The sequence below is a fragment of the Falco rusticolus genome, chromosome 5, assembly GCF_015220075.1.
Source record: "Falco rusticolus isolate bFalRus1 chromosome 5, bFalRus1.pri, whole genome shotgun sequence".
In the NCBI taxonomy this organism is placed as follows: Eukaryota; Metazoa; Chordata; class Aves; order Falconiformes; family Falconidae; genus Falco; species Falco rusticolus.
The window spans coordinates 85,650,400-85,671,629 of NC_051191.1; the positions used below are offsets into that span (position 1 = coordinate 85,650,400).

Sequence of the window (21,230 nt, forward strand, 5' to 3'; positions counted from 1 at the left end):
ATTTTTGAATTAATATAAATCAAATGTCTTGATGAATGCAGGAGCTCAAAAAAGCTAAAAGGAAAACTTGCACCAAGAGAGTTTATTCAGTAATTACTGTGACAAAGAAAAAAAAAAAAAAACACCACAAAAAACCCCAAAAAAACTACAATAAAAAGAAATAGATGGAATAATATCATTTTTATGCATTTATGTTAACCTCCGTTTGTGTTCGGATAAGTATTCTTTACTCTCTCCATCCCCACACACATGCACAGAGGACAGGACAGACTACATCAGGTGTTTCATCTGAACCGCGGAATCCAGTTCCTGCTGCCACGTGATGGCTAGGCAGCTGGGACAGAACTGGACCTAAAACCTGAATCCAGCCTCGCAGCAGCTAAGGGCACAGCACCTTGATTGACCCTTTTCAGGAGGACAGATGACCCATGTTGAGCTGCCTCCTGCCTCTGTGCTACCACAGATATCTCTACCCAAACTGAGGCCTCTCAAAGGGTTAGGATTTTGGTTTTAAATCTTAGGCAAAATCACTAGCACAACATTGTCACTGTAACGGAGCCAGCTGATGCTTGCTGAGAAGAAAACACAATACCTTTTTGGCTAAGGCATTATATTTCTTTCTGAGGTTAGCAGCAACGTTCTTCTTCTCTCTTAAAGCTTTCTCAATGTCTAACCGCTTCTGCCGGAGCTGGATGGTGTGTCGGAAGAGTGCCTCATTGCAATCTGAGAAGAAAAGAGTCAAAGAATAGCTTAGTTTCATTATGACTGCACTATAGTTACAGGCTTGAGCTAGTAGCTTCTCCTGCTGTGCAAACTGCCCAGCGTTCCCCATAATAAGATGATGCTCTTGGCTCCCTAAAGCTTTCTCAAACATAAACCACTTTCCTCCATGAGGGGATGAATGTCTTGGACAGATCTTTTTTTCTTTAAGTTCAGTCAAGACAGTTTGTTTCCTGAAGTAAGACTAAATGCATCAAAGCCAGTATTCAAGCCAAGTGCTCAAAAGTCAGCTCTTGTAAGTAATGCAGTCCCAGTAATTAATACATGTAACAGTATAATCTTCAATTATGCCAACACGTAGGGTTTTTTATCCATAGCACCCTTCACTAGAAATGATGAATTTGCTGTAGGGTTCATTTATAGCTCTATCTGTAAACACAGCTGTGGTTCATAGAACCTGTTTCATTTGTTTCATGGTAAGGAAGATCCGTGAATTTCTATCAAACACAGTGATTTCAGTCATACTAATCGAGTGCATAATTATACCCAAATCAGCAGGCATTAAAAAAAAAAAGTCCAATAAAGGCAAGGCGAATGACACATGAAGAGACAAATACTAAGAGGCTAATGCAACGTGTAATTTCCCTGTTAAATTAGTAATTTGGACTTTTTTAATAAAAAGTAAAAATCTTCATTTCTTCCCAAAATTTCATTGGAGATGAATGAGGAGTTAATCAAAAATTCAATTTGTGGAAATGATGTTAAAATCCAATTAAAAAAATCTATAATAAGGTAATTTGTTGGTAAGTTCTAACCGAAAGTAAAGCAGTGTTGTTACGTGCTCATTGACGTATCACTCAAAGAAGATATGTCTTTTTTTTTAAAAAAAAAAAAAGACAACAACATCCTAAACTAAACTCATACAAAAGAAAAGGTAGGAGGCGCAGGGAAGTTGCTTGCCTTTGTTGAATGACCGAACGATGAAGATTTTGCACAGTAAAGCTCCCAGCTTTTCAGAGACCCTCAAGAGCGGAGCCCAGCAACAGGCAATTGCTGCATAAATCCACGAGGGGGTAACAAAGACCTTAGTTTACCAGCACGGTAGCATCCCCCCAGCTAGCACAGGCAGCAGGTTTCCAGAGAGCGGCTACAGCCTCCCACCAGTTCCATTCCTGAGAGGAGCCTTTTCTCTCCAGAAAACAGCCAGGAAATGGTGAATGGTTCTTTACATGAAATAAATAATTCTTAGTGCTTAGCTAAGTTTTATTTTTATAAAGTTTTTAATTAGGGTACCATATAGTACCAGCGGTTTCATTATCTTCACTGAGATTTCCTGGGGAGAAATGCTGCACTCGGGAGAGGTACACAAGTTCTGGGCCTTAATGACATTAATATGTAGTGAAGAACAAAGTTTTGTGTTTTCTTTTTAAACACACAATGCTGCTGCTAAATCTAAACAAGTTGTCAATGCAAGGAAATGATGGCTTAGGTACTCTTTGGGCAAACAGAATCATCGAAAACTTCATCTTCAGATCCAGAATTTTCTTCGTCAGTCCCCAAGCTGGACTCTTCAGCGTTCTCCTCTTCATCCTCATCTTCTTCATCTGGAAGAAAAGGACAGTACTGCTGGTTTGCAGAATGCCCATGGACCCACTGGCTGGGTGTTACGCCAATCTGCTGGTGAACACAATCCCAATAACCCATGAAAGATCATCCTGGTGATATGTGAATCCAGGTACCTTTTGCATTGATCTGATAACTTCACAGAGATAAAAAATGAGGGAGAGAGATGACCTAGTAATGCCAAAGGCACAGACACAGGTACGTTTTGGGGCCTTGGTAATGTTTCCTCTATATGTGCTAGTAATTTAAACCTTGTGAGTTTACCATTCTGCTACAGAGACTAATCAACCAAGCAAAATACAAAGGTACAAAACTGTCACGAAAACATCACTGTGTCTGTGCTTTTTGCTAATCATGTCCTACTTGAAATCAAAAGCCACGCCAAAGAGAAAGCACAAGTATTTTAGCTCAGTAAGACTGCCTAGCCCTAGCAGTTTAAAACAGAGTCACTAAGATAAATTAAATCCTTTCATAATATGTTTAGTCCTGTGACTAATAGATGATTGCAGATTAGGTCTATGACCTCTCATTAGTCAATGGACAGATTAAAGAAGACTGTCATGAACGTGGCAGACTAATCACTTACCCATAGCTCCCATTGGTACAGCATGGAAAGTACCTATTTAAAACTTTGCCTCTTCCTCATACCAATTACCAGTGCTCAATATTGATTTACAGGAAGTAAATTGCAGGAGCTGTCATCAGACCAAACGTAGTCAGTTAGAGGCTGAATTACATCATTGTTATCAATCAAGATAACAATGCTGCCACGGAACATGGATCAGGACATAAACAAACCTGGGTAGGTCTGATCTATGGTTTTCTGAACGGAGTTCAGTGTTGCATGTATTCAGGGCTCCAGCTAGATTTGAGAGATGTTTACTTGACCACATGGAAGCCCGTGTAACAAATCCATAAAACAAAAAGAACAGCATCTCCAACCTGCTTCTCTTTCTTTTTTTTCCACCCAGTTGATTTTCTTCTTCAGAACCTTGGTCAGAAAATGGGAGAACTCATTGTTTTCTCCAAGGGATGCTTGGAAGTTGGCATAAAGGGCTTTCTCACATTCCTGAAGCTTTACAATCTCATCCTTTCTATCCTCCATCTGTGCAAGGTAGCTGTTCAATTTTGACTAAACAAACAAAAAAACCCCTACTTCAGTTAAAAGGTACAACCCGTGTGTGTAGGATATATAAAGTACATACAGGATCTGTGAAATGCAAAACTTGTCTTTCTCTCTTTAAACCTATGTTTCAATCAAGCATAACCTGGAAGTTCTTAAATTTAAGTATATCATTTGTCACTATTCCACATCATGAAGTACCTATTAAAATACAACTGTCAAGATGACAAAAATATTAACAACTGGAATTTAAAAGTGACCATCCCAGGCTGATTATCAAGAAATTCGTGTTTTTTAAAATTTAGCACTAGACACTGGATCGGTGCTAATATGAAGCAAAAAAATGCCACTATTTACTTAACAGTTTGCTTTTGTTTCAAGCCCTGCATTAGTGATACTGTCAAAGCAGAGACACGTGGTGTACTTACTTGCATGGCCTCCTGCTCGCTGATGAGGGCACTAACACGCCCCTGGAGAAGGTTCTCCTGTTTCTCAAGGTTCTTCAGGATAAGCAGCTCTTCATACCACGTCATGTAGCGCAGGTCAGCGCTTTTCATCTGGACATCCAGCTTCAGTTTCTTGTGCCGTAGAAAGCAAAGTTCAGCATCAAAGTTGATCACCAGTGCGTTGATCTGGAGCATATGAGAGAGTCAAATGCGGAACAGGGAAAGCATTAGGAGTGGAGCTAAACATGTAAAGCTAGAGAAAAGAAAAATTCTCTCTGCTAAATCAACAACTCGCCCATGGTATTTGTTATGAATTACTGAAGCCCTTAAAAAGACAAAGTTAACCCCAAATGTGCCTTCATTCTCAGCACAATAGTAAAAGAATCACCAGGGCTTCAAAGGAATGTCTCGCTGCATTCCACTCTACCCCCGAAGTATTTTACTCTTCAGGGAACGTTTGAAGTAGTTAATTTAACAATCCCAGATGTAGCAATAAAGTCTTCTGCCTTGACAGACCTCTTTCAGAATACCTGCCAGCTCTTCCCTTAGACATTTACAGTTAAATCAGCACTAGCAGCTGCCAGCACTAACTGATACATATGTGACGGTGACAGCAGCACTCGGATATTCTTTCAAAACCTTCACACAGGAACACAAGGGTGTTTGTGTTGGGGTAGACCAAAGAGTCAATGGCCAACAGCAGAAGTTAGAGAAAAGATAGCAAGAAACAGAGCAAACAAGTGAACAGTGGAACACGTCTGGCATGCTCCTCTCTGTACCCGCCTGAATTCTGACTCAGGGGCATCCTGAGCTTGAAGGAGTATGTTTGTGTTCAACGCCTCTGAATGGATTTTTCTTCCAGATTTTATGAAATGGTAGCTTCCCCCACATCCTAACGCTGAGCTCCAAAGGTTAGTTATTGTTGGATAGGAAAACTACTTCTGTTCGCATGTTTCAAGCTTTCTACATAACCATTTCATCTGATATCTCTTCTTCTTTTAAGAGGTGATTCCCACGTTCCTTTTCTATGCTACTCATAATGTTATCACCTCTACTACAACCCTGTCGGTTGCCCCTTTTCCAGGCCAAAGACGCTTTATCCATTTAGATGTGCCTTTTAAAGAAGCTTTTCCATGACTAAGCATTTTGTGTACCTTTTCTAATTCTACAATATAATTTTTAAGACTAAAGAGTTAGGACTATAATTATTTAAGAGCTGAGAACATAATGAAATCTACAAAGTTGTAGTGATGCTCCTTTTTTCCCCTTTTCGTCACTTTTCAAGTAATTTCTAACATTTTACTTGTCTTTTTTGACCACTAAGCTCATAGTTTCATAGAAAAATCAATAAGAAATACAAGATCTGTTTTTCAAGTGATAATAGTCAGTCACAGTTAGGGGTGTATGCTGATCCCTTCAGATCAGCACTTTGGAAAGGGAAGAGTAGCTGCAATCCTGAGATGGAAGGGGTTTTGGTTTTATTTCTGGTGCAGTATGATTGCTCAACCTGACAAAAATAACTTTTGATTTCCTACCTTTTTAATCAAGGTCTCCTGCAAGTATAGATTTTTTATCTTCTCTCTCTTTAAAATTTCAAGTTCCATTTCTGTTGGCTCTGCCTTCTCAATCTCAATAACGTTTTGCAGCTCTGTGACCACAGACGATACTGTTTTCATCGGTTGTGCAGCTGCAGCCAGTGCCATAGGGTCAATCTTTTTAATGGAAGGAGCTCGAAGACACTCATACCTAAATGCATGAGCTGAGGGAGACCTTTCCAGTTCTTCCTGGAGCTTTGCCTTGGCCTCCTGCTCTTCTTTAAACTTCAGGAGAATGTCACTGTCGTACTCAAGTTTTTTTTCAGGAACCTCATCTGGGTGTAACTGAGGTATCAGGGGAAGAGGGAGACATTCTGATGAATCCAAGGCTGCCTGTATGGATTTCAATTCTTGCACTAAACACTTGATTTCATCAATAATAGAAACCTTGAGATCCCGCAAAGACATGATCTCTTTGTTCATATTCACTTTCCTCTTATGGATCTGCAAAGGAAAAAAAAAATGTTAGTAGTATTCCCCAGGAACACTAACAGAATACGTAGCCTTCCCCAACACAAGTAATGGTTAAGAGGCATGTCATACTGACTTTCTTTCTTTCCATACTAGCTTTCTTTTCTGTACCATCTCCACACATTAACATTTTTAAACAGCTGTCTTTCAGTCTGTGGTTTTAAAATCTTAGGAACCACCTCTCTCTCTCTCCTTCACAGAAAATAGCAAAGGTGTAAGAAAGGAAACGAAGCTTCCTCATTTTCCCCCAGTTCCTGACTTCGCTGTGAGTTTCTTGACATGAGATGTTGAAGCCGTGCAGAAAGCAGACAGAGGCTGTGAAAAGAAGCTGTGGGTTTTAAAGGATTAATCATTTGGGTTGTCTCTCATTAAATACAAAGAGTATCTCAGCTTTGATATATGGCCCTCTTTGCAGGCATACAGTACAAATAATATATTAAGAAAAAGAAAATTTCTTCTAATATTTTGTAAAGTAAGCTTCCATCCCCAAGACAAAAGAAACATACCTGAAAGGACCTTTTCTGTACATACTACCAAATGCACAGGTGTACGGAAATCTAGACTTCTTTGACATAGTCACTGAAACAAAGCCATTATCTCAAATAACCTCAAAGATACTGAAACAGTCCTCCATAAATGTAGGTTCTGGAAGGCAGATAAGATTCTTGTCTTTTATATGTGATGGTGAAGCTGATACAGCTATTGCAGGTGATTAAAAGTGGAATAAATTTCTGAATTTTCAAAGTATAGTAGATAGCAATATTAAAAGCAAGAAGGTAACATTCTGTCAGGCGCTTTTGGATTTCATACAAGCCACTAGATGTCCAAAACAAATTCTCTTCAGGCCTTCCAGCAATCCAGAGTCCCAAAGTCAACTCAGAAAACTTTGGCATCAGCTGAATATTTTTTCTCAAACTCAAGATGAAGATCCACTAATCTGAAAAGTGACACTTATATCAGATGTAAATGTCAGGTAGTAAGTAAACAGGCAAGTGCAGCAAAACCTATTTGTAACAACCTGTTTGCATCTTGCTTGGCCTGTAGGCAGACCTCAGTAATAATTCTATATTCAGAAATCAGTAATAATAATTCTGTTCAACATCATTAATTATCTAGATGATGGGGCAAAGAGTACCCTCAGCAAGTCTGCCTACAATGTAAAACTGGGAGGAGTGGCTACACCAGAGGGCTGTGCTGCCATCCAGAGGGGCAGGCTGGGGAGGTGGGCTGACAGAAACCTCACAAAGTTCAACAAGTGGAGGTGCCAAGTCCTGCATCTGGGGAGGAACAACCCCATGCACTGGTACACACTGGGGGCTGACCAGCTGGAAAGCAATTTTGCAGAAAAAAAGCGTGGGTCTTGGTGACCACCAAGTGGACCATGAGCCAGCAGCGTGCCCTTGTGGCAAAGAGAGCTAACATTATGCTGGACTGCGGTAGGGAGAGTGTTATCACAGGTCGCGAGAGGTGACCCCTCCTCAGCAGTGGCAAGGTCACATCTGGAGTGCTGTGTCCAGTTCTGGGCTCCCCAGTACAAGAGAGAGATGGTGCTACTGGAGACAGTCCAGTGAAGGGCCGCTAAGATGATTAGGGGACTGGAGCATCTTTCATGTGAGGAAAGGCTAAGAGAGCTGGCACTGTTCCTGTTCAGCCTGGAGACGAGAAGGCTCGGTGTGGGGCAGAGGGGATCTCAACAATGTATATAAATACCTGAAGGGAAGAGTGCAAAGAAGATGGAGCCAGGAGCTTTTCAGTGGCCCCCAGTGTCTAGCAAGAGGAGATGAGTGCAAACCGAAACACAAGAGGTTCCCTCTGAACATCAGGAAACGCTTTTTTACTGTGAGGGTGACTGAGCACTGGCACAGATTGCCCAGTGAGGTTGTGGGGTCTCCCTCCTTGCAGTAATTAAAAAGCCATCTGGACATGGTCTTGGGCAACCTGCTCTAGATAGCCCTGCTTGGGCAGAGGGTTTGGACTAGGTTACCACCAGAAGTGTCTTCCAACTTCAATCCTTCTGTGTCTGTGATAAGGAGACACTGTATTAATTTACTTTTTTCACATGAAATAAAAAAGGAATGTGATCTAACATTAATATATTTGGCACATATATATCATTTATTTGGCTCTCATCTTTCTAAAAGAAAACAACCCTATACACCAGCCACCTGAAGTAACTGGAATTGTTCATCTGTATAAACCAGGAATTTACAACAAGAACTATTCCCTTTGTATTGGCTTGCTCTACTGAATTAGGTTAATCACTGGGTATCTGATAACATCAGCACTACAGTGAAGTACTGGAGGCCAAGCATGAGATGAAAATGATCCAACAAATCCTCTGAGACTGTAGCATTGCTTCTGTAATGTTTAGACCTCACTATCAAACAACCCAGCCCAGAGGGTGCCCGAGATTAGGCAACTGGTTCATGAGGATAAGACTGGAGAAGATTCAGGGCCACCAAGAACACAAACTACACTTCACCAGACAAAGATAAACCATGCAGTGAAGACACTGCTCTGTCAGTAAGCAGGGCAAGAAATAAGCATTCCTACCAAAAAGCAACTAGACAGTTCCAAGTTCAATAGACATATTTCTTCATTGTTCTTTTAGCTAAAGAAATTTGTCACTCTGTTTTACTCCAGCAATAAAATTAAAAACAGTTCCTATGAGAAGAAAGATGGGGGGGGGGGGGCACGGAAAGTCACAAGGAAAGCAACAAAGACATTACACAACATTTTAGCTTCATGTGTCTTTGTGGTTAAAGACATGCAGATGCTGTAGGAGTCCTACCACAGAAAGGTGGCTCCAAAAGACCTGGTTTCTCAGGAAGATTCCAGTGCTTAGATTTTAAATCACCCAGAAGAGTGATTGCCAAAGTCCAAGTATAGAAAGGCCACACTAGATACACGTCTTTGCTCACATCCCTTTTTTGTAAAAAAAAAAAAAACTTTACTAGATGATAAGAATTTTTAAAGAATTCAGAAAGACTTATGTTCCTGCTGAAGTACAAGAGAAGGTAAATTCTCATTTTAAAAGAGCCAGCTGAGAGTTATCCTAGATTGATTCAGGTTTGAGTTTGGTGAAGCACTACCAGTTCACAAGAGAAAAGCTGATCTGTAACTAAACCTGACTTAATATAGTCTTGTCCTTTAAGGCCTTTCCCCACATCCACTTTGATTTCCTTTCAAAAAATTTCTTCAGTGACTAATACATTATCATCCCTCCTCAAAAAGGGAGAAATATACACATCAATAAATCAGTTTACATACCAACACTTCCAGGGATTTGAGCTGCATCAACTTCTTCTCAGTGTTCATAAGCCTGTGTTCAGGGACTCTGTAGTTAGTGGCAGTCTTCAGCATATAACATCCCATATTTTCCTGTGCTTCTTTGATATCCTCAACATCTTTGGGATTCTCATAGTCACCACCAGGTTTGCTCTTGTATCTGGTAGGTACAAAACAAAGCTGAACTTTTAAGACAGAAAACATACAGATGAACAAACAGGGTAATTTCATACCTTCTGATTTACTCAGGAAGGCTTGGGAGGCGAGCTAGGGATCAAAAACCACACACCTCTTTCAGAAAAGAATGGTTACTTTGGGAAGAACATCACTGCACATTTGAATGAAAACCTCAGATAATTTTTTTTGCCCCCAAGAACTCTTATGACATAGCTCTGCCATGGGACAGGTTAAACCTTTACACTCGGACCAAGTTCTGGGGTTAGTGAGTACATGCTGCGCTCAATCTCAGGGAGCTGCGTGTCAACACTCCACCAGCCCATAGCACAGAATACCTGATCCTACTTTATATCATTAAACACTTAATAACCTTCTCAAAAAATGAAGAATAACCTTGTATTCTGACTCTACATTGGTCCCATTACCTGTCATTCATCTCCTAATGAAGATATTCTGTACTTCCATGAGCATTCGAGATGTCTTGTCCCCCTCTCTTGCCTCTCAAAATAAAGGCCACCGTGGAGCGTGAAGGTATGTCACCAACACTCATATAACGGCCATGATGTCAGCACCACTGACCCAACCCAGCTGTTACAGCATCTGCTCTGTGTGGTGCAGGCAGGGTTAACAGAGTTGACTGCAATGGTCTAGGTGTCCCTTAGTCATGATTGATTTAGACACCTCTTACTCCCTATCCGAAGATGCAGCTACCTAGGTGAATTCAAGTTTTTTAATGTTTTAGAATAACCATAGAAAATAACTGAAAGATTTTATTGCTCTCTTGAGACTCAGAGATACATGAAAACTCATCTATTTTAATTACAACCATTAGGAATATAAAAAACTAGGCAGAGAGATTATAGTGCCATACGACGGCTAAACAGCATTACTTGACCTCAGACAAGAAGCAGAACTTAAAGGGCATAGAGTCCAGTTCGAGACTCACAATTCATCCCACTCTGCCTTCCTCTTCATGATCTTAGCTTTCATCGTGTCAGATTTCTCAACAATTTTTCTGATTTGCTCATGTTTCCTTTCTATATAATGTGTGGTTGGCTTTCGGACCTCTGACGTTTTCAGCTTTTCAGCTTCGCCCTCAAAAATTCCAGTATCTAGACCAAAAAACAATAATGAAGCTGTAAACACCATGCAGCACAGTGTAGTCCCAACTCTTGTAGAGCTAGTGTCAATCAGTGGAGTTCCACTGTAGTGGATATTCTGAATGTATTCAGGCTCCCTGACTTGACTTTTAGCCACATTCTACCCATGGAGTTGACAGACAAATGCTGACATTAACCTAAACACGGAAAACTATGTTTTACTATGTATGTAACATAGTAACATGTGTTACTATGTACATAGGTACTGAAAAAACATACCACAGTTACATTTATTTACCTGTGTACCTAAAGAAATTATAATTCTTTTAGCTTTGAGTCAGGAAAACAAACTGACATGAAAGACGGAAATCATATTGCTGATAAGATTTAAATGGTCACCATTAGCCCTGTGCATATGCCTTGTCTCGGGTGTGACAATCTCCCTATTTTCTGCTTGTTTCCGTGCTTGTTCAAGTACTGTCCTCTTCCATGATGGACGTTCCTTATCTTGGTAGCATTCCTCAGACATTGCTGAAAGTCTGTAGGTGGAAATCTGATGATTGCTTTGAATAGCGTGAACAACAGTGTCAAATGCCAATGAATCCCGAAACCTGAAAAGCCAAATTAGACAAAACTACCAGATGTCAGTAGACACAACCTACCATTTTGCCTTAACCAAAAGGACATGAATAATGTAGTTCACTTATTGCACATACAACCATTACATGTAAATTCACAAGTCAGTAAGTAATAGCATGATGGTATCTGATGCTATCTATTGACTTCTATCCAAGCTAGCAATAGACATGCTCAAAAATAAACATATTAAGACCTCTCCCAATATTGAAACTTACATCAGGTTCTTCATGAGGATATTTTTCATCTTCCATTAAGGACTGATCAAAACATGCTCATTCAAGTCTTTTTCCCAGTCACACACTCTGTATGCCTACGGTGTTCTTGTTACCCTGTATTATTTCTGTTGTGTCTTTATTTTTAGGAATTCATCTTTTGCTGTATACTTAGATTTCAGAAAACCAACCAAAAAAGCACCTCACACTTTAACTTGCATTTTTGAGGAAGTTCATTTCATAACTTCAAACTGTAGAGGGTACATTGTGTTAGCAATGACACTAAAATACCTGACAGACATGTAACGTGCCTGAAAAACAGAGTTCCTTTTACGGGTTGTTCTTCAAAGTTTCAGTATGAGATCTTGGCTCTTACTAAACTTACTGGAAAAAAACCAAGCAAACCTAGCCTCAAAAAAAACTCCACTCCAGTTTTCTTTAAAAAGACATGAATCAGAATAAAGCTACTTCCTTAATTTGAATATCTGAGTTCTACCAAACGTTCAAAAGTAGTAATTACACCCAAATGTTAATATATAATCTTGCATATGTTCCAAGTGAAATAAGAACAGAATCATAACAGAATAGAAGACATATTGATTAGGGGCGGGGGGGGGGGGGGGGGGGGGGGGCGGGGGGGAAATCACATCATTTTTCCCTGTGGCAGGTACAACTTTGTAAATTATAAGCCCCATGCAAGGTCAGAGGGCTAAGTGGAAGAAAAGTGGTACTTACTGATTTCGTAGTTTCTGCAGTCCAATCAAGTGTTTCTCATGCTCCCAAGCCAGCTCCTTTTGCACTAACTGGATTCTCTGTGCTGTCTGCCTATTTAGCTCCTCAGAGAACCTAGGGTCCATCTCAAACTGCTGCAGAAAGGCAGAAAGACAGAAAAAACAGCATCACATATTATATATTTTGGTAATTAATATTTTTGCCCAGGTGCCAGAGTTCCATGCACTTCAACATAATCCTTTATTTCAGGAGTTGTTCAGATTCCTACAGAGAACCACATTTTTCCCACATGCTTCTTAAATAGCACAAATCATCAGCTGTGATTCAGAAGTCCCAGCAAATTATATATTCATAGAACTACCTTAATCCAAAGGGTTGGACGTCTTTGGCCCCAACACATCAGGTAACACATTTTAGAAGATGCCTCTAAAGGTAAATGACCCTTATAAAAACCAGATGTACCTCTCTGTGCAGCTGCATGTGCTCGGGCAACTCCTGATTCTTTTGAAGAAGGAAAAGAAACTCATGCCTCAGTGCAATTAACTCTTCTCTTTTCTTGTGTTTTTTCTCTTCAGCTTCCTTCATTATTCGTTCATAGTCCTTTTTCTGCTTGACTTCCTCAATGCTGAAAATGCATGAAAAAAGTAAACTGTTATCTCAACAGAAGAGAGGAAAGATTACAGTTTATGTAACCTTCTAGGTTTCCTTGACAGCCTTAAACTCCCAGTAAACTCAATGGCTCGTAAGGTAACTTAGAAAGGAATCATCTTCCTGTATATTTATTTGTACAGTCCTAATGTCATGGGGCTCTGACCCTGATCATGTGTTGTCTCTGTAGTCTGAAGTTAAGTAAGTCCCAGAATACCATATTTGAGTTACTGCCACAGAAAATTAGATTAAATGGAGGGAAAGGCTGAAAAAACCTTTGTGCATAGCAAGGAAATTACCCAAACGCAGGGTGATCAACTTCTCCCTCCTGTTAGGAGGCAAAAAGAAATACATGGTCTGAAGAACAAGCTACCAACACTTGAAAATCTCTTTCATCATTATCCAAGCATCTCTTACTTGTAGGCGTTAGGATCCTCAATGTCTTCAGTAGCCTTCTTCTCAAGATCACTCTGGAATAAAAATGTTACCTTGCGTTTAAACAAGCAATAATAATTTCAAAAGAGAATAAAGCTTTTACAAACATTAAGACAGAGCTCCCATTGCCTTTCACAAAACCAAAAGAAACCTTCATGATCAGTATTGCTAAAGGGGCCTTAAATGTTAGGTTTTAATGTTTCACGAAGAAAAAGCAATGAAGTTGGTTTATGTGTAAAAGAACTAGCAAAGCACAGGTCTTAGGGACAGAGGACACAATCCTATATCCTCCCCACCAACGCTAACCATAATAGTGTTGCTTGTCCTAACTTCACTCTGTCCATAACATTTCTGGTTCTCTACCCACCAAACCCAATTCTCTTGTCAAGAGACAACATATCCTGGGCTGATTCCAAGTTACATGTGTAATTAATCTGGTTTGCTTCTGCTGACTACGTAATGGGTTCACAATTATTAGCTGTGAAGAATGACAGATGGATGGACACTGCAGTCGCACAAGCCTCATTTCCCTAGGCAATCATGTGCAAAAAAAAAAAAAAAAAAAAAAAAGAGGGAGGGCCTCTCACCCTACAGTGAATACAGTCATACTAAATTGATCTGTAATTTAACTCAATTAGCTTCAGCAGAATTGTATTTGATTCTCTAAGAATCTCATTAAGTTTAATGAAGATGGAATATTTAAAATCTTCCACATGACTTAAAACTAGAATACTTAATGAAGATATACTTTGATAAGGGAAAAACTCTATTACGATGGTCATTAAGCAATGTTGCTAGCCTGAACAATAGAAATTAACCATAAAGATCTTTATATAGAGCTACTTACATACTCAAAATGATAGAACTGTATATATGCTTTATAATCGTATATTAATCACTACTTGTAATAGTGGAGCTAGCAAGGCTCTGGTATCACAGGTTCCAATCACTCAGTTTAAGAAGATAATTTTGGGTCTATTCTCAGTGCTATATATGCTTGTGATACTGGTAAAGAATTCCAACTAGTCAAGAACAATTTAACTAAATAACCAAAATCACAAATTCCTCTCAGTCTCCCTCATCAAGCACGTTCCAAAATGTAGTTACCAGCTAACATTAAAAAAAATATTCAACTTTCAATTATTTTTATGTTGAACTTTCAAGACTTTTAAACTGTACTGAATGCATGCCTGCTCAAAAACCCCTTGTGCGTGATAGCACTTCTTTACTCAACAGGTCTCGCTTCTTCTTTCAGGTTATATTTGTTTAATTCAGGTGCTCAAGATTTTTAAAAAAATTCTATAAAGTCTGAATGTTTTCAGTAGGGAACCTGACACCTCTGTCTTCTGTATTATCAGTAGAACTGTTACTGAATGTCATCTGTTCAAACGTGCTACAGGTGATGAGCTCTACAGTGATTACAGGACACCTGTAAAATCATTACTGCTAATGCTATCCAAACGTGAAACAGCAACGGGATCAGCATCACACTGTGCTATGTTGCAAATTCAAAAAAATCCAACTTGTGAATTGTATATGAATGGTACTAGATGCACCGAGAAACTCACATTTCATATCCTCTAACATTATTTCTAGAATGCCCATCTAGAGCAGAATCATACTTTACTGGAATTAAATCCAAGACAGGTTTAAGTATGACAAATTTTCGTGGTTCTTTCATTCTAGGAACGTACCTGACTACACCTTTGAGTGGGACAAGACTTGCAGAATATTACATATGAACAGCATATTCTATGTTTATTTGGAGAAATACGCAAAACAGTGAGAAGGAACAATGCAGTCATAGTGTCTGTTCATTAGGGAAATGTTTTGCAAGAGCCATTCTTCCAAATTTTTTAGAAAACTTCAGCTTTTGCTATGAAAGATGTATGATGCAAATAGTTGAACTGCATTTTGCCCATCTGCAGTAGTTTCACAGTAAATAGGCCAAATTCAGCGAAAGACTGTAGTGACTTACCCTAGGAGAAGGGATTTTGGCTTTTAGCTCTTTGTGAACATCCTCTGGAGACAAGATGTTGAAAGCAAAAATGTTTCCATCTCCACCACAGGTAATCAGAAACCTATCGTCATGACTAGAACAGATCCCCCGGATCTGGCCATAATCATTGTCATGTACATTGAGGCACCAGTATTCCTTCAGGGTATTCACTGAGAGGTCTTTATCCTGAAGAGGATAAACCCGCAATGCGCCATTCTGCATCCCACAGAACATCAGTAATCTGCTGGGACTGTCAAATAAGCAACAAGAAACACTAAGAGCCAGCAACTTGCAACAACTCAGGCCACAACTTAAAACATGATACTTGAAAAGAGCTAATAAGCTTAATAAATGTAGCTTTCCCAAGTCCGTAAGCTGGAAACAAAGTATTTGGACCATTTAAACTATATGTGATACTGCTACAAAATGTTTTTCAGCGAACTGGCTGCTCAGCAATGTTCCAGCACCTGCTGGGTATCATGGAACTGGTCTCAGTCCTGAATTGGGAAGGGTAGCAGACACCAAGTTCTAAGCTAGAAAAGCAAGTTTCCCCTCCCTTTTCTCCATCTAGTACAGATGGTGGTGAATGCAGTAGATTAAGGGCTGAACTAAATCTGCCTCTTTAGATGCAGAACGTGCCTAGCCTTACAGGCAACCTAATACTGGGAGTCTGAAAACAGTTCACCATTTTCATTCATACAGTTCACAAAATGTCCTGAGAAGCCTGTATTCTTTGCACAAGAAGGAGGGAGGGCCATGTTCTCCTCAAGGGCTGTGTCTTCTTTGCTAACTATGAAAAAGAAATGCTGCTCTGGTGATCCAAATTTGCAGAGACTTCTAATGGTTCTCCTGGAATTCTAAAATCTAGGATGTTTGAGTCCTAATCAGTCTTTAAATAGAAACCAGACATTTTCATCTTTGAAGGGCTTTTTAAACTATTCTGTCAGACACAGTGCCAATTGTGTCCATTAGGAATTTTAGGTGAAACTCAGTGCCAGGAAAACCAGAGTTCCTGCATACTAGAGTTGAGTCACAATTAAAAAAGGGCAAAGCAGTGTACCCTCCTCCCTTACAAGTTTTTTTTCTTGGATGTCAATTTCATCAAGCTTTATCACAAAGCTATCTGCTACACTACAGTGTTTTACCAGAAGGAGATTTGGTGGATGGGATTGTCGTCAGTGTCCTCAATAGGAATCACCTCAAACGGTTCATCTTTCCTGTTTTCAGGGTCTTCTTGGAGATCATGTGAGAACTCACAATGATAGAGGAACCCTGAGTCATACCCACCCTGAAGAAGAGAAGGAACATAAAATGGTGACAAAAGAATACTGAAGCAGCTGACCAGGTACATGCAGTTTTCAGAATTCTTCCTTTCTTAAAGATCTACAATAGGTTAGAAAATGTTACTTCCAAACATCTGGAGATTCTATTTACCCACAGAGAAAAATCTGTCATAATTACTGGCATTACAAGCCATCCTACCAATGTGTTAGGATTCTACCTTCTGCTTGTAAGGGAACAGCTTAGTATTTGTGCCCATTCAGGCATCACCAAGAAGCATACCTATTGGAAATTTCCGGAACAATGTGAATTGGAGTGACACTACTTAATCACAAAGATCCCTGAAGCTATCAAGTATGAAGGGAATTCCATGTCCTAGAGATGACAGGTTTCAAATAATCAATTTTCCAAGCCACCCAGATGTGAAGGGAAAGTTGTCACATCTTGTACTCCCATCAACATGAAATAAAAATCGATTTACCAAGGAAAGCAGAAATTTTCCTGGTGCTGAATAAAACCCACAGAGGATGGGACTGGGCTCCTCCGGTATGTAGAGAGGTGGCAATGGCTCTTCTTCTTCAGGTTCCTCTTCAGGTTCTTCTTCTTTTACCTCCTTTCCCATCTCTTGTTGCTGCTTTATCCATCCAAGTTTTGCTTTCTCCTTCTCCTGCTTTTTTTTCTCTCTCAGTGCGATCTCCTCTTCCAGCTATCACAAGAAGCAGAGAAACACAGAGACATGAAACCAAGGCATTCCATCCATTACTCCCTGAAAGTCTCAAATGAAATCCAAGGTGGTCCTGGCATTATATATACAGAATATCTAGAGAAATCTCTTTTTCCATCAACTATCAACCAGACTTCATGGAAGTCTCCAGTGGAAAGCCCCCGTTTCCCTCCTCCAAAGTATTTTAGCTCATGGTCCTTTGAGACAGAAACCATTCTGCATGAAAACCAGGCTTTAGCATTTCCTCAGAGAGATTACTGCCAATATTAACCACTATTACCATAATATTTCTGCAGAACTCGTAAGCCCTGTGCCCTGCCTGCCCAGGAGAAAGAAAAGCACTGCAAAGTTGAACTCAAGTTCCCAAGTTCTACTGCATCATTGACGTAGAGTAAAAGGGAGAAGCTGTAATGGACTTTAATTCTCCTAAACGATGAAGGGGAGACATTTGCAGATTTAGAAAACCTTTAAAAACCCTTTTCCATGCAAGTCTACCTTAGCATAACCAAACATCAAACATTCTCTAAAACAGAATCTTCTTTAAAAGGATATTAGATAGCAAATCATAGAGAAAGATCTGGAAAGGATCTCAAAAGAGCATTCATTTGCCTGAAAGCAGAATTGGCTAAAGCTTAAATATTATCAGTTGACGTTTGCCTGATCTACCTTTTAAAAATCTCCTGCTATGGGGACTCTACACTATGTAAACTATTTTAGGGCTTCACCACCCTTACTGTTAGAAATCTTGCCTTACATCTAACCTAAAACATCCTTGTTGCAACTTAGTAATTACTGATGTACTCCTAGAGGAAAAAGAGAGCAATTAATATTCTTTCTCTTTGCAGAAAACTTTTCTGTTTTTAAAGATTTATAGTGTCTCCCAACAATATTCTTCTCTTTTGAGTAAAAAAACAAAACCACCCCAACAAAAGTCCACACACATTCTTTCAGTCTTTCCTTACGTATGTATGATAGCTTTGTGATGTTTCTTGTGGTTCTTCCTGTCAGAAAACCACTGAGAAATTTTTCGCCTGAAAGCTGACTTCCTTCCAGTTGTCACAAGAAATGAAGCTTTGCCTGACATTCGGTAAGGCACCACTCAGAAGACAGAAGAGTTAACAGAGAAAGCAGAGAAATCACAGGTTAAGAACAGAACCAGAGAGGCTGTTGGACTGTGTTGGATTGAACATGGGACTGAGAGCCTGCTCACTGGAGTTCTGCTCCTGAGCCTAACATCAGCTTGCTTTTTAATTTCACAAAATTAAGTACAGCTGGGAGTTAGCACAAGTCTTTTCCTTTGGCCCTGCTTATCTTCTGAAATGCTAGTTGTCATTCAGAAATTAAAAAAACACACCTTTAAAGTTATTATAATATTTTAAAAAAATTAAAAATATATATAATTGTTGGGGAGAAAAAAAAAAAAAGGCGTTTCATGTTTGCCTCAAAGTGACCACATGGGTGTTTTATGACTGTTCAAAGGAATTTCCGACAGGGCTAACATCAACCACAAGAAACACGCTCTGTGAAAATTAGCGAAATGAAAATATTCTGAGAACTAATGCACTACACTAGCTTTCCCTTTCACTAATGCTATCTTCTGATTATAATCAAAATCGACATCATGCTTTCAGTGTGATTTGAATAAACAAACAACAACTTGCAATTTCAGACGTTGAAACTCAGCCACAAATGGACTCTACCTGGCCTACACCTTCAAGAAACTTAGCAAACGTCCTGTGATGCAATACAGGGACTAGAAACCTTTTTGTGTACTTTGTCCTCTGGCACAATGTAAAGCATGAAATTCTGCTACAGGGGAGTTCTTTACCTTGATTCGGGATTTAATACTACAAAAACGGAAGTACTGCGTTGGCAAGTTTTTTATTTGGTAGGTAGACACTGTATCCTGTTCCTCAGGGGAAGGGGCAGGAACCTGGAGAACAAAGCCATTCTCACAAAGGATAAGCAGCGTCCTTTTCACCTAGACAAAAACACAAAAAATACAACTATAGGGCAGATGTATACATGGAATTTTGAGCGAAATGGGAGAAGGTTAGTCAGAAGATGCATAGGCACAAAACCAAGCTCCAGCCAGGAGGCACTAACTCTAACTCTGCTCTTATTTAAATGGACATCAGAAATCAGTGAGCTTCTTTTATGCTGTGTATGTTAGGCAAAGCTAAGGAACTGAAGAATTCCTTGCCGTATAGAAAACAGCTATCACTCTGAACTGCCTAGCTTGGAAGCAGCATGATGAAATTTGGGGAGTCTGGTTAAATTAAAGAATGGTTCTGACCCAAGAGTTAGGAGCTGAGGTTTTGGTTTGATAATTGTTTGAAAGTTCATATGTTTCTGCACTAATATATCCCTTGTATCTCCATGACTGGGCTCAGAATCTTGCCAAATGCTTTTTAGCTTTGAGTGAGTCTGTTCTTTGCTGGTACCTGCCAGGCCCTTTAAAATGCAATGTTAGGAAGAATAGGTGAGGTGTGGGTAGTAATTATTTATTGTTCTGAGATTTTAAAAGGCAAATCTGTATTAGTTTCAATTTTCATAAACTACCTGAAGAATCGAAAGAGGGTTATTTTACCTGACCTGTCACTAAAAACATGCAAAGAGGGTATATTTGAGTTGCGATGGAAACCTTAACTACCAATTATACGGTTCTTGTGTCTATAAAATCTCAGCCTTACAAATGCATTAACTAAGTGTACAGTATTTAATCACCAAGGTGCTTCTTTTTAAAGAGAAAAAAAAAGTAGCATAACACTCAGATGCTTGTACTATGTTTAGTAAGTGTTCACATCTAGCAGTGGAGACCTGATACTGGTAGACAAAATTACTCAGGCAGAATCTAACGTATCAAAGACATGCAGAGTGCTTTTTAGTAAGTAGGAGTACCTTGCCCTCAAGGAAAGGACTCAAAATGCAACTGTCAGATCAAGATCTGTCATTTCTGCAGTAAGTTAGAGTTCATACCAACAAGAGTCCTTTTGCCAGCAGAGTTCTTATCAGTTCCCATGAACAAGCAATAGCAGCTACACTTTGCCACTGTGCGCCAGTATAAAGTAGCTTGCTGGCCACTTTGTCAGCATCTAAATATAACGAACAATCTCCTCTCTAAATAATACCAGACTAACCACAATTTCAGATGTTACTCTAACCTTATAAAACGTTTTAAATATTAGCAAGAATCTATTTGAATATGTCACTGACACACTTCAAACAGAGTATGAATTCCAAGAGGCACCCAAAAGCTTTCTTAATGTGGTCTGAAAACTTTGTGAAAGCCCGTTTTAATATAGGCAAGAGGCACAGGCAATAATGCTCACATACCTCTTTTATTAAAGAAGACTAAGACCTTCCAAAAGCTAAGGCAGAAGTTTGTTTCTTCAAGGCAGGAACTGGAAAAGCTGAGCAAAATTTTGTGGTTTGCATGCTTCTGTTCTTTATTATCCAAAGTCCAAAATATGTCCAAAGCGACTAAACCAAAGATACAGCTACACAGAACCTATCCGTCATGCTGAAACGTCACGAAGAATAAAGTAGCAAAGCATCTTTTCCATTGTCTATAGAGAACATGGCTAGGGTCATGGATCTTCATCTATTTACAATGGAAGTTCTTTTCAAAATGACATTTTAACACTGTAGGGAAGGAAAGAAAACAAACATGCATTACTCACATGAGAAGGTGGAGACCACTGTAATGCCTGCACAGGCCCAGGAACACAGATGAATCCAATTGGCTCATATTTATCTCCAACAGCAAAAAAGAAAACAGTTTTGTCTTTACTCTGATGAAAAAAAAAAACCAACCAAAAACCCAAAGATGATGACTGAGTCAAAGCTAACCAAAAATTCAAAAGACTAGGTACTTTATGACATAAACACAAACTTCCAATGTTTAATGTTTTGTGGCTCAACAGGGGGACTTACAAGTGCCTTGGAACTTAGAATTTGATTTCCATGATGATTACAGGGAGGAAATAAAAACCCTGCCCAACTTCCTACAGGGCC

The 21,230-nt window shown here is 39.5% G+C and overlaps 1 protein-coding gene across 1 annotated transcript in view; it reads right to left on the reverse strand.

Annotated features, from left to right (window-relative positions):
- The window catches only part of CFAP44 (cilia and flagella associated protein 44), a 41,720-nt gene that overhangs the window by 5,326 nt on the left and 15,164 nt on the right, over window positions 1–21,230 (reverse strand). The window contains exons 14-29 of the mRNA XM_037389793.1: window positions 20,897–21,007; window positions 19,042–19,194; window positions 16,971–17,195; window positions 16,354–16,496; window positions 15,188–15,458; window positions 13,192–13,244; window positions 12,589–12,751; window positions 12,130–12,260; window positions 10,943–11,154; window positions 10,390–10,555; window positions 9,249–9,426; window positions 5,448–5,951; window positions 3,895–4,098; window positions 3,286–3,475; window positions 2,214–2,324; window positions 593–723 (exon numbers count right to left, since the gene is read on the reverse strand). Of these exons, the coding sequence (XP_037245690.1) occupies window positions 593–723; window positions 2,214–2,324; window positions 3,286–3,475; window positions 3,895–4,098; window positions 5,448–5,951; window positions 9,249–9,426; window positions 10,390–10,555; window positions 10,943–11,154; window positions 12,130–12,260; window positions 12,589–12,751; window positions 13,192–13,244; window positions 15,188–15,458; window positions 16,354–16,496; window positions 16,971–17,195; window positions 19,042–19,194; window positions 20,897–21,007 (2,946 nt within the window). The remainder of the gene's footprint in view (window positions 1–592; window positions 724–2,213; window positions 2,325–3,285; window positions 3,476–3,894; window positions 4,099–5,447; window positions 5,952–9,248; window positions 9,427–10,389; window positions 10,556–10,942; window positions 11,155–12,129; window positions 12,261–12,588; window positions 12,752–13,191; window positions 13,245–15,187; window positions 15,459–16,353; window positions 16,497–16,970; window positions 17,196–19,041; window positions 19,195–20,896; window positions 21,008–21,230) is intronic.